The 12415-nt window shown below is 52.6% G+C and overlaps 1 protein-coding gene across 1 annotated transcript in view; it reads right to left on the bottom strand.

The window, feature by feature from the left end:
- The window catches only part of CASTOR2 (cytosolic arginine sensor for mTORC1 subunit 2), a 57611-nt gene extending 45488 nt beyond the window's left edge, over positions 1-12123 (bottom strand). The window contains exon 1 of the mRNA XM_079793475.1: positions 11745-12123. Coding sequence (XP_079649601.1) covers positions 11745-11857 — 113 coding nt within the window. The 5' untranslated portion in view covers positions 11858-12123. The remainder of the gene's footprint in view (positions 1-11744) is intronic.
- Positions 12124-12415: the final 292 nt, after the last annotated feature.

Here is a 12415-nt window from a genome sequence, read left to right as displayed (position 1 = left end):
GGTGTCCGTGGAAAGGCGGACTTTGAGGGGGAAATAACCCTAGCCGGAAAATAAGCCTACTGCTAGGGTGAGGGGCCAGTGCAGGAGGAGGAGGCCTGACCTAACCCCCTCCCTCCCCTCCCTCCCCTCCCTGCCAAGGCTGCTCATCTCCTGGCAGCCTCAGCTCAGATCAAGTGGTCACGGCTGAGGCTGGGTCAGCGAGGGACCCTGCCCTCCCCTGCTGATACCGGGGCCTCCAGGTGTGACCACCCCAATGGTGACAAACCCTCCCAGAGTCCACCATTCTAGCAACCACCTATCCAAGATGTGTGAGGTAGGAGGTAGGCACTCACTCCAGAGCAGTCTCCAAGGGCCACTGGAACGCATGCATACTTGACACTTTGTACTAGGAAGTGGTCGGCAAACTCATTAGTCAACAGAGCCAAATATCAACAGTACGACGATTGAAATCTCTTTTGAGAGCCAAATTTTTTAAACCTAAACTTCTTCTAACGCCACTTCTTCAAATAGACTCGCCCAGGCCGTGGTATTTTGTGGAAGAGCCACACTCAAGGGGCCAAAGAGCCGCATGTGGCTTGCGAGCCGCAGTTTGCCGACCACGGAACTAGGACGACGGGAGAAGCCTGCTGTGGGCCAGGTGCTTTACTCAGGCTATTTCCCGCATAACCCTGTGTGCCAGGAAGAAATCAAGTCTCCCAGATGTTCAGTAGCCCAGACGGTGGTCACCCAGCTGGTAAGGGCCTCTAGGCTCCTATCCAACCAAACCTAGTGATGCTTGAAGAGCATGGACTTTTCAGCCAGAGGCCCTGGGTTCAAATCCCTAGTCCTCAGGTATGTTAAATGGTACAACTGCTGTGTAAAACAACCTGGTGGTTCCCCAAAATGTTAGAAACAGAGCTACCATATGACCAGCAATTCCACTCCTAGGTATATGACCAAGAGAAATAAAACGTATGTTCACACAAACACTTGTGCACAGCTGTTCACAGCAGCATCTACATATATATAAAAGCCTAAGCAACTAGCATGACCTGTTGACTGGAAAGACCAGAAAGACCAGTCGACCAGTTGCTATGACATGCACTGACCACCAGGGGGGCAGACATTCAATGAAGGAGCTGCCCCCTGGTGGTCAGTGCACTCCCACAGCCAATCTCCCGCAGCCCCTCCCCCCGGCCGGCTGGCCCCCACCGGCCCCTGGTGCTAAACCATTCATAGAGACCTGCTTCTGGGTCGGGGTTTCCTATGTAGCAGAGCAGCTCCCTTGCTGTGATCTATTGAAAGTCAGCCCTCGACACAAGGGTTTGTCTCACTCCTGTCCTCTCCCTTCCCCAGGGGCCACCTGCCCGTCATGGTGGTGGCATGGTGGCGAGGGAAGGAGGAGGCGGGAGGCAGGGAACCGCGTGGTGGTGGGGTGCGAACGGCGGTGTCGGCATCCATTCCTTCCGCGCCCGGCCCAGTGACCATTGCCTCCTCTTCCAACCCCGGCGGGACTTTCAGGCTCAGGCTGGGACGGGAAACGGGTGGACATGGCCCCTATCCCAGGGGGGGCCAAGGGCCGGCTTCCTCTCCGGGACCAGTGGCCAACCTCCCGTGGTCCCTCCTCCCAGCCCATCTCCCGTGCATGAATTCGTGCACTGGGCCTCTAGTTACTCGTAACAGCTAAAACGTGGAAACAATCCAAATGTCCATCCATGGATGAATAAACCATAGGTAGTATAACCATACAATGAAACATTATTCAGCCATAAAAATGAAGTACTGATACATGCTACAACATGGATGAACTCTGAAAACATTCTAAGTGAAAAAAGCCAGTCAAAAGAACCACATATTGTAGGATTCCATTTATACAAGATATTCAGAAGAGGCAAATCCATAAAGACAGAAAGCAGATTAGTGTTGCCAGGGGCCAGGGGTGAGCTGAAAAACGGGAATGACTGCTTAATGGGGAGACTTTATTTTGGGGTGATGAAATGTTTTGGAATTAGACAATGTGATGGTTGCACAACTCTGTGAATATACTAGAAGCGATTGAATTATAAACTTTTAAAAAATATATATTTTATTGATTTTTTTACAGAGAGGAAGGGAGAGGGACAGAGATTCAGAAACATTGATGAGAGAGAAACATCGATCAGCTGCCTCCTGCACACCTCCTACTGGGGATGTGCCCACAGCCAAGGTACATGCCCTTGACTGGAATCAAACCTGGGACCTTTCAGTCCGCAGGCCAACGCTCTATCCACTGAGCCAAACCAGTTAGAGCCGAATTGTAAACTTTTAAGAGGGCGAATTATATGGTGAATTATATCTCAACTAGAGGCCCAGTGCACGTAACTCGTGCATGGGGGCGGGTGTCCCTTAGCCCAGCCTGCACCCTCTCCAATCTGGGACCCCTTGAGAAATGTCGTTTAGGGCAGTCGGACATCCCTCTCACAATCCAGGACTGCTGGCTCCCAACTGCTTGCCTGCCTGCCTGATTGCTCCTAACTGCTTCTGCCTGCCAGCCTGATCACCCCCTAACCACTCCCCTGCCAGACTGATCGACGCCTAACTGCTCCCCTGCCTAACTGCTCCCCTGCCGGCCCAATTGCCCCTAACTGCCCTCACCTGCAGGCCTGGTCGCCCCTAACTGTCCTCCCTTGCAGGCCTGGTCGCCCCCAACTGCCCTCTCCTGCTGGCTCCGTCACCCTTAACTGCCCTCCCTTGCCAGCCAGGTTGCCCCTAACTGCCCTCCCCTGCAGGCCTGGTCGCCCCCAACTGCCCTCCCCTGCAGGCCTTGTCCCTCCCAACTGCCCTCCCCTGCAAGCCTGGTCCCACCCAACTGCCCTCCCCTGCAGGCCTGGTTCCCCCCAACTGCCCTCCCCTGCAGGCCTGGTTCCCCTCAAACTGCCCTCCACTGCAGGCCTGGTCGACCCCAACTTCCCTCCTCTGTAGGCCTGATCACCCCCAACTGCCCTCCCTTGCAGGCCTGGTCCCTCTCAACTGCCCCCCTGCCCCGCTGCTGGCCTCATTGCCCACAACCGTCCTCCCCTGCCAGCCATCTTGTGGTGGCCATCTTGTGTCCACATGGGGGCGGCCATCTTGTGTGTTGGAGTGACGGTCAATTTGCATATTACTCTTTTATTATATAGGATAAAGCTGTTGTTCCAACACCCCTATTCTTCACTTAGTGTTTTTGTGACCTTGGAGAAGCAATGAACTATTTAATGCCTCAGTTTCCTCATCTGTAAAATGGGGCTGGTAACTACATCTGTGTGATAAGGGTAGTTGTGATGCCCTGACTGGTTTGGCTCCGTGGATAGAGCATCCACCTGTGGAGTGAAGGGTCCCAGGTTCGAGTCTGGTCAAGGGCATGTACCTTGCTTGTGGGCACATCCCCAGTAGGGGGTGTGCAGGAGGCGGCTAATCAATGTTTCTCTCTCATTGATGTTTCTAACTCTCTATGCCTCTCCCTTCCTCTCTGTAAAAAATCAATAAAATATATATTTTAAAAAAAGGGTAGTTGTGAGGATTAAATGAGTTAATACATAACATGCTTAGCTGCCTTGCTGGGTGTGTCTTTCCCTCGGCCTTAATCTGTTCTAGCTCATTGGCTTCCGCTCTCCACACTGCCCTGTGGTTCCCAACACTTGCTAGGCTCCTACTTACTTTTCTTTTTAATTTTTGTAAAACATAACATCATATAAAATTTGCCTTAACCACCTCTAAGTGCATGGTTCAGTAGTACATACAGTCACACTGTCATACAACCAATGTCCAGAACTCCTTCATTTTGCAAAACAGAAACTCTATACCCATTAAACCAGTCCCCATTCCCCAATCTCACAGGCTCCTGGCACCCCCCATTCAACCTTCTGTCTCTATGATTTTACTCTAGGGACCTCGTGTAAGTGGAATCATACAGTATTTGTTCTTTTATGACTGGCTAACTTCACTTAGCATGATGTTCTCAAAGATCATCCATATTGTAGCATCTAGTGTCAGGATTTCCTTCCTCTGTAAGGCTGATTAGTAGTCCACTGAAGGTGTAGACCACATTTTGCTTATCCATTCATCTGTCGATGGATACTTCAGTTGTTTCCACCTTTGGCTTGCTGTGAATGCTGCTAAGAACATGCATGGACAGGTAACACCCAAGCTTTTAAGCACATATCTCCGAGGTCAAAGTATGTCCAATATATTATGTTTAAGGCACGGACAAATGTAAGGCATCTAGAAGTGAGTTTCCCTTTAGAAGTTTTCTTTTTTTATAATTTTAATTTATTTTATTTTTTCCCCATGGATATTTTTAGAGAGAGTAAAAGGGGAGGGGGGGGGGGAGAGAGAGAGAGAGAGAGAGAGAGAGAGAGAGAGAGAGAAGAAAGACACATCAATTGATTGCCTCGTGCACACACACCTGGACCAGGGCCAGGGATCGAACCTGCAACCCAAGTACCTGCCCTTGACCAGGAATTGAACCTGCCACCCTTTGGTGCCGGCCAGGACCCTTTAGAAGTTTTAATTTAACGCATGCACACCAAACTAAGTGGCTAAAGGTTTGGGTAAATTGTCAGCTTCTGGAGAAGCTGCCTGCCCGTGTCAAGGTACAGCACAGGGCCTGGGACAACCAGAACCGACTGTTCCAGCTCTGGTGGGACTAGGCTGGCTTCCTCGGGGCTGGTTTTTCATACAGAGGTCTGTTGTGAGAAAAAACTTGCCAGCCATGTGCAGGTTCAGAAGAGACCAATTCAGTCCTTCACAATGGCCTCTTCTGATCTATAGGAGCTAAGTCAGTGCCATGGAGCACTGGTCCTGAGGCCTGGGCACGCACCTGGCATAAAGACAGGGGGCACCAGCCCTCCCAACCTCCGTCCCAAGGCACAGGGGGTCCCAGGAAGCCACTCACCTAGCTCTAGGGTGGCTTCCTGGAGGATCTGATGCTTGCACTGACTCCAAGAAGAATCTGTGATAGGTTAGTCACAGATTAACAGACAGCTGGACCCACATCCTGGTTTGCCCTGCTGTCCAGGGCAGTTGTTTTTAGTGCCCCCTGTTATTCTCAAAAGTGTCTCCACTAGCTATCTATTGCATAGCAAATTACCCGAGATCTTAGTGGCTTGAAACAATACATTTTATCTCTCCTATAGTTCCCATGAGTTAGGAATTTGGGTGTGGTTCAGTTAGTTGAGGATCTCTTATGAGGTCAAGTCAAGGTGCTGACTGGGGCTGCTGCCATTGGAAGGCTGGCCTGAGGGGAGGATCTGTTGTCAAGACTTCCTCACAGGCTGGCTGTGGGTGCGAGGTCTCAGTTCCTCTCCACCCTGGGCCTCTCCACAGGGCTGCTTGAGTGTCCTCACAACATGGCAGCTAGCTTCCTTCAGAGCAAGGGATCCAAGAAAGAGAGAGAGACAGACACCAGGCAGCAGCCTCAAAGACTAGGAAGCCTCAAAGACTAGGAAGTCTCGCTTCTGTCACCTTCCACCAGTTAGAAGAAAGTCAGTAATCCAGACTTCACTTAAAGGCAGGGGAGCTCCAGCTTTTGAAGGGAACAGTGTCAAAGAATTCGTGATATTTAAAAACTACCAGAGTTACTAAAAAAAACAGGGCATGTGTGGTATTGATACAGGACAAAATCAGAGAGGACAGAAGAAGTCAGGTCAAGGAATATTCATAACGCCAGGTAAGGCAAACAAATCAGGAGCCTGGCATAGTCTGAGAAGGGCTTTGAGCAGGGCGAGCTGTGGTCAGGGATTCGGAGCGAACCCTGACACCCCCCAGGTTGGGCGCCATGTGATAGATGGTGAAATCAATGAATGCTCCCGAAGCGGTCTCCCCCAGCCGGGCCTCTGGACTCTCATCCTCCAGCTTTGGCAGAGAGCACAGCTTTTTTCCTCACAGGACAGAAACTCCTTTTGTGTTTCTCACTGGGCTCTGCACATAGCAGGTGCATGCTGCAGGGTGTCTGCATGAACAAAACACACCTGTTTGCACCCACCCCACGCTGGGGTCACGGTGGGCCACAAGTCATAGTCACTCTGCACACAGCTTTCTCTTTCCAGCCCCCAGACCTCTGCGAGAGCAGAGGTCGCCAACCCTTTGGACCTCACGGACCACCGGCTGGTCCGCTGTGCTGGAGGACTCTGTGCTAAATATTTGCATTGCTCTGGAGGCAGACACATAGGAGACCTGCAGGATTGGTGTGTCTGTGGGCATGTGCTTACTGCATACCAGCCTTGGGAACTTTCAACTTCCTGCACTTAATACATTTCAGGATAATGATCTTGAACCCGACCTTCCCCTTCCTTCCTGGGGGGTAGTGCTGCTATGGCCTCTTGGTGACATCTCTGTTGAGTGAACCTTGGGGAAGGTGTGCCCAAACCGGTGTGCTGTTAGGCCTGGCCCCTGGCCTAGCGGCCATCAAGACAGGTTCTACAATCAGACTTTCTGGGTTAGAATCCTAGTTCTGCCACTTCTGTGTGTCCTGGGGCACTCAAGTTCCTCGGTTTCCTCATCTGTAAAAGGGAGACAATCCAGCAACTTGAGTTGTCATTACTGCTTTTACTGAATACTTGTTATTCCCAGCTTTGCCTTACAGCAGGGATGGGGAACCTCTTTTTTGCCAAGGGCCCCTTGGATATTTTTAACATCATTTGTGGACTGCACAAAATTATCAACTTAAAAACTAGCCTGCTAGCCTGGCCGGTATGGCTCAGTAGTTGAGCATCAACCTATGAACCAGAAGGTAACAGTTTAATTCCCGGTCAGGGCATATGCCCGGGTTGCAGGCTCGATCTCTAGTAGAGGCAGCCAGTCAATGATTCTCTCTCATCATTGATGTTTCTCTCTCTCTCCCCCTCTCTGAAATCTATAAAAAAATATATTTTTAATTAGCCTGCTATATTTGGTCAAACATTTAATTAACTCACCCCTAATGCCTCAGCAGGGCCAGACCAAATGATTTCATGATGGCCTTCGGGCCGAACATTCCCCACCCCTGCCTTACAGTGTTGAAGAGAACAAATCTGAATCCCAGAAGAATGGCACTAGCCTCCACCTCCAGGTGGCCAAAAGCCCCAACTGCAGCGGTGAATCCTTACTGGTCTATGATGGTCTCACTCCCTGTGCATGTGATTGGTGCAGGAATGCTCATGTGACCCAGTCTGATCAGTGAGATGAGGAAGTCTGTGCAGGAGCAGGGCATGTTCCTGGAAAGATTTTCTCAGAGACACCTCGAGACAACAGCCCTTTCCCTCCACTAGATTTTCTCCCAACTGCCCATAGGCCTGGGGTTGCCCCGGCTGTTCCATAGGGAGCCACACTGTCAAGCCACGAATAGCCAAATAGAAAGACAGGAAGACCTGGGTCCTTGATGACATCATCGAGCCTTTAAGTTACCTAGAGCAGCCTGACTTATAACCTATCATGCAAAGTTCAAACTTCTTATTGTCAAGGCCAGCTAAGGAATGGCTTTTTGTTATTTGCAGCCCAAGGCATCCTGCTGATATTCTACAGTGGGTCACATTTCATCTTGAGATTAAGCCCATTATACCAGAGCTTGAAGAGTCTGAGCTCAGCTGTGCACTCCGGGAGGACTTCCTGGAGGTGGTGGGGCTAAAACTGAATCTAAAAGAAAGAACAAGTGACAAAGGTGGTAAGGCAAAAGTAACATTCCAAGCAGACAGAAAAGGACATGAGACACCGAAGGGTGTGTGTGGGTGTGTGGGTCTGCATGGCTGGAAGCCAAGAGAGATGAGGCTGGAGAGAAAGGTGGGTTGGGCTGCAGTGGATCACAAGGATGGAGGAGAAGCTTAAGACAACCTTGATTTTGCTCACTCAGGGTCTTGCCATCCAACTTTGTGTCTAGAATAAGTGCTCTCAGCTGGCCTCTGCCCCCTATTCTGATCACACCCAGATGCTGTCCTGAGTTGGGGCAAAGGGCTGGGGCAGGGGCGCTCGGGCTTGTTTCTCTAGGTGTGACTCTGTCTGCCATGCTTCTCCCAACCCCCAGGGCACTGGTAAGAGACTCTGGCTGAAATCTGGGTCACTCTGTGCACGAGTGGGACATCCATCAAACAGGCAGTTCCTAAGTGCCTACAAAGCAGCGTGCTAAGCACAGTGGGGAGAGGACCTGGTTCAAATCCCAATTCTGTTTCTTTCCAGTGGTCTGACCTTGAGCAAGGCACTTTACTTCTCCAAACCCAGTGTCTTTACCTGTTGGTGATAGATGGTAAAGTCAATGATGGCTCTATTATATCTGGTACTGGGGAGGATAAAAAGATGCAAAAAAACTTCCTGGGCATAAAGTTTATAATCTAGGTGGGAGAATAAGACAAGTAAATAACATGCTCTTATGGACAAAAGTTGAGAAGTGATGAAAGGTTAAGCAGAGGGAGCATCTGAGCTGGGCTATCAGGAAGTAGAAAATCTAGATGGAAGGTGATGAGGGACAAACATTCCTGCTGTAAGACAAGGCCCACAAAGGCGGGGCAGAAGGGATAGAGAAAGCCTGCAGGTGCCACTCTGTGCTCCTAAAGCCTTGGGAACAGTACACTGCAAACAGAAGGGCTGGGCATAACTGCTGTGTATGGGCATCATTTGCATGCTGTAATAGCAAACCTCTGAGCTTCAGTCAGAAAGATGCAGATTCAAGTCCTGGCTCTACCACTTACTGTGTGACCTTGAGCAAGTCACTTAACCTTTGAGCCTCAGAGTACTTTGCAAAACAGGTGTAAAGCCTAATTCACAGAGTTGAACCAGGGTATATTCAGCATCTGGGACCAGGATCCCCTTTCCTACCTAGCTAAAAATTCCTATTTTAAAGTCCTAAGATCCAGTGTTACCTCCTGTAGGAAAGCCTTCATGCCTCCCTCGGGCAGTCCCTCAACACCCCTTACCCTCATACCCTCCCCCCTTCCCTGATTCCACCTGCTGTATTGTGATCACTTCTGCTTTTCTCTCCCACCAGGCTCTAGGATTCAAAGAGGGAGGGGTGGGGTACTTCAGCATCTCCTGGATCCAGCTGCATCCCCACACAGAGTGGGTATCTAGCAACGCCATATTTCTCCCCAAGCCTCCACTCAGGTAGATACCAGTGGGAGGCAGTGACTAAGTGTGCTGGGGGTGGAGGGAAGGGGGTTTCAGGGAAGTTTCAGAGTGATGTCACTAGATCTTGAGGACTGAGTAGGAATTTACTGGGGAAGGGGTTCCAGACAGAGATGGAAGTACTAAAGCACAGAGGTGTGAAGGGAAGGATAGAGTAAACTGTGAGTCACCAGAGTGTTTGCCAGTGAGGATTGGTTAAAGAGGATTCTGGATCCAGATCTGGAAAGGCCTCAAATGCCAGAGCAAGGAGTCGACCCTATAAGGGAGTGATTGAAAACTTGTAAACAGGCAGCACAGAGACCCTGGGGCGGCGGGGGGTGGGGTTGGAAAGGAGGACGGGAGGATGCTGTACTAGTTTGGGGTGAACTTAGGTTGGGGGTGGGACAGGGAAAATGACAGGGCTATGGGCCAGCACTTGGTAGTAGCTACTGATGAAAAAAATCAAAGAGGACTGAAAATTCTACCTGGATGACCAATTATTGAGAATAGCTTAAACAATATATCCGCACTCCACTACACCTTATACTTGCTAAAAAGCCAACCTCCACAATCACTCCATACCACACACACGGAAGCTCTCTGAAAACTATCGGGCCAAGTGGTGCTATCATCATTACAGACGACCAAAGTGAGAACCAGAGAAGGAATGGGACCTTGTCTCCTCCATGCAGGCAATGAAGGTGCTAACAACAACCTGAAGCCAGTGTCCTGGCCAGGAGCACCAGGAGGCAGCTTTCAGCCATTTGACAAATGAACTCGACACCTTTTGGAGTCAGACCCTGAAGACATGGAGATGACCTTTGACCTCTGAGTCATGTTGAGACTGGACTGGTCACCTGGGCCTTGGACCGGCTGCCTCCTGCAGAGAGGGAGAAGTGGGACCTGCTGAGGGGTAGGTTTTCCATGGTTAGGTTGGCAGGGGCTCACCCCCAGGGCTTGCCTATCTCTGAGTCCTCCAAAGTGGACCCTGGGGTGGGGCTGGAAAAGGGCCAGTCCCTCTACAAAGGGAAAGGGGCAGTGGCTCTTTTTTGGCCTTTCTAATAAGCCCTCCAATGCCCCCTCCTCCTGGCACCCAGGCCCTGCACAACCGCAGCCTGAGTCATCAGCCCAGTTTGAATGGGAGCCGAGAAATCAGCCAGGGGGCTGCCTGGGGCTGAGGGCCAAGGGTTGGAAAAACAAGGAGGCTTTCTCTTACTCCAGCCTTGGAACTCAAGGCAGGGTAGGGGGTGGGGGTGGGGGGGGCAGAGGGCAGGTAGATGCAGGATGGTGGGTGTCAGCAGCCAGAGGGGGCTGTGAGGGTGGGGGTGGAAGGGGAGATTCAGAATCTGAGCTGTGGACTTTTGTTTTCAAATGACCTGTTTAATAATTACCTTTGCAATCAAAGGAACCAGGGCCCAGCAAAGAAAAAGATTTCAACCCTCCATACCCCATCGAGCAGCCGGAGAAGAAAGTAAACAAGATGCCACTGGCAGACAGACCTCCTTCCATCTCGCAAACAATGGCGGGACTGAGCTCCCGGCTCAGACACACACACGTTAAAGTGAGATTTCCAGGCAAGAACTTTACCAGGGAGATAAGAGGCTCGGATTGAATTATTTCCCTGCAACCCCCAGAGCTCCACGGAGCTCCGTGCCCAAGGGGGCAGCTTAGGGGTCTGTCATTGTAACGTTAACCTTGACCTGTAATTGATTCATTCATTTTGCAGGGAGGGAGACCAGCCTCCGCCTCAGCCTCTGAAAAACCCAACCAGCAACAACTTCATCCCTTTGAATAGTCACAATGGTTGGCAAACAAGAGATTTAAGTTACAGAGGCTCACACTCCACTGGGGCTCCGGCTCCTTAAAAAAAACAACCACAAAAAAAACACCCTCATCCAAGCACCCACCGGGGCTCACCAAGTCAGACCTGACCTGGCACTGGGAAAATCCAACTTGTTTTTTTTTTTTTCAACCTCCCAAGGCCTTCAACTATTTTTCCCCCTGCAGCATCCAAGCCCAGCCTCAAGGCAGAGCCATAAACATGCCTGCTCCTCCCCCTTCCACGGTTCGGCAAAACTCCCCCTCCCACCTCCCGGACCCCAAGGATTAAGAGCCACCGCGACCGTCACCCGCAGCCCCTCTCCTGCCCTCTCCCAGCCCCCCGCGCCGTCAGCAGCCCTTGCAGCACCTTGAGATAAAACACCCACTAATGATTTTATGATTTTCTGCGCTGGGTAGCCGCGCTCAGCAGAATCCCTCCCCGCCGCCCTGGCGACGGGGGCCGGCCCAACCGAGGGATTGGGGGATGGGGGGTGGTAGTTTGTTTTTTCCACTGCCGCGTCCCCACACCTGTTTTTCATTCATTCATTCGTTCGCTCATTCATTCAGGGATTCGTCACTGCAGCCTCACCGGCCCTCCGGATCTCGGGGAGGGGTTGGGAGGGAGAGGGCTGAGATGGGGGGAGACAGCGGTGGGGGTGCATATGGGGGGGAGGAGGTCGGGGTGGAAGGACCCCGTTTGAGGGCAGATTGGGTGGCTTTGTCAAAAGCAAGGCTAGCGGCGGGGCGGGGGTGCTCCCCGGGCTCGAAGTTGTTTTCCGAGCGGCGGCGGCGAGGACAGCCGCCCGGGTGCGCCTCTTTGTCTCTCCCCGGCCGGCGCCGCGTCCCCGCACGCTCACCTGGTCTTGGAGGACAGGAAGGCAAGTTTGATCAGGCCGTAGGTGAAGAGCGGGATACTCTCCTTGGCGACGCTGGCAACTTGCAGCCGGTGCTCCAGGATATGGAGTTCCATCGTCCGCCCGCGCTCCGCGGCGGCTCATCCGCGGGGGGCGAGCCGCGGCCCCCGCCCCCTGCGCACCCAGCCGGCACCGAGCGCCGCAGGCAGCCGGCCCGGGGACCAGGAGCTCGGCGGCGGGCGGACCCGAGCGGACAAAGGAGAGGCCCGCCAAGCCGCGAGGGGCCGCGGGCGGCGGGCGGCGGGCGGCGGGCGAGGGCGGCAGCGCTGGCGGAGCGGCGGCGCACGGCGCCCGGCGCGGAGAGCAGCTGGTGTTCGCTGTAACAAACAACTTGCCACTCAAACGCCGGCCCGCTGGGCATGCGCGGCCGCGGCGGGGCGTGCCGGGACTTGTAGTCGCGCTCTGCCCGGCGCTGCCCGCCGCTGATGTCAGGGGCTGGGCGGCCGCGCGAGGGGTCGGCCGGGGTATGGGAAATGCGCGAGTGCGATATCCCCCGGGACCGCCGGGTAGGCGGAGGGCACAAATGGGGGCGCTCGAGCCAACCTGAGCCTAGGTGCAAGCTCTGTCACTGTGCGCTCGAACTGGGCGCTCGGGGGTCAAAGCGAGTAGCCACC

The sequence above is a fragment of the Cnephaeus nilssonii genome (assembly GCF_951640355.1).
Source record: "Cnephaeus nilssonii genome assembly, chromosome: 2".
Taxonomy (NCBI): domain Eukaryota; kingdom Metazoa; phylum Chordata; class Mammalia; order Chiroptera; family Vespertilionidae; genus Cnephaeus; species Cnephaeus nilssonii.
The sequence above is the reverse complement of the archived record's forward strand: the minus strand, read 5'-3'. Positions and strand labels throughout refer to the sequence as shown.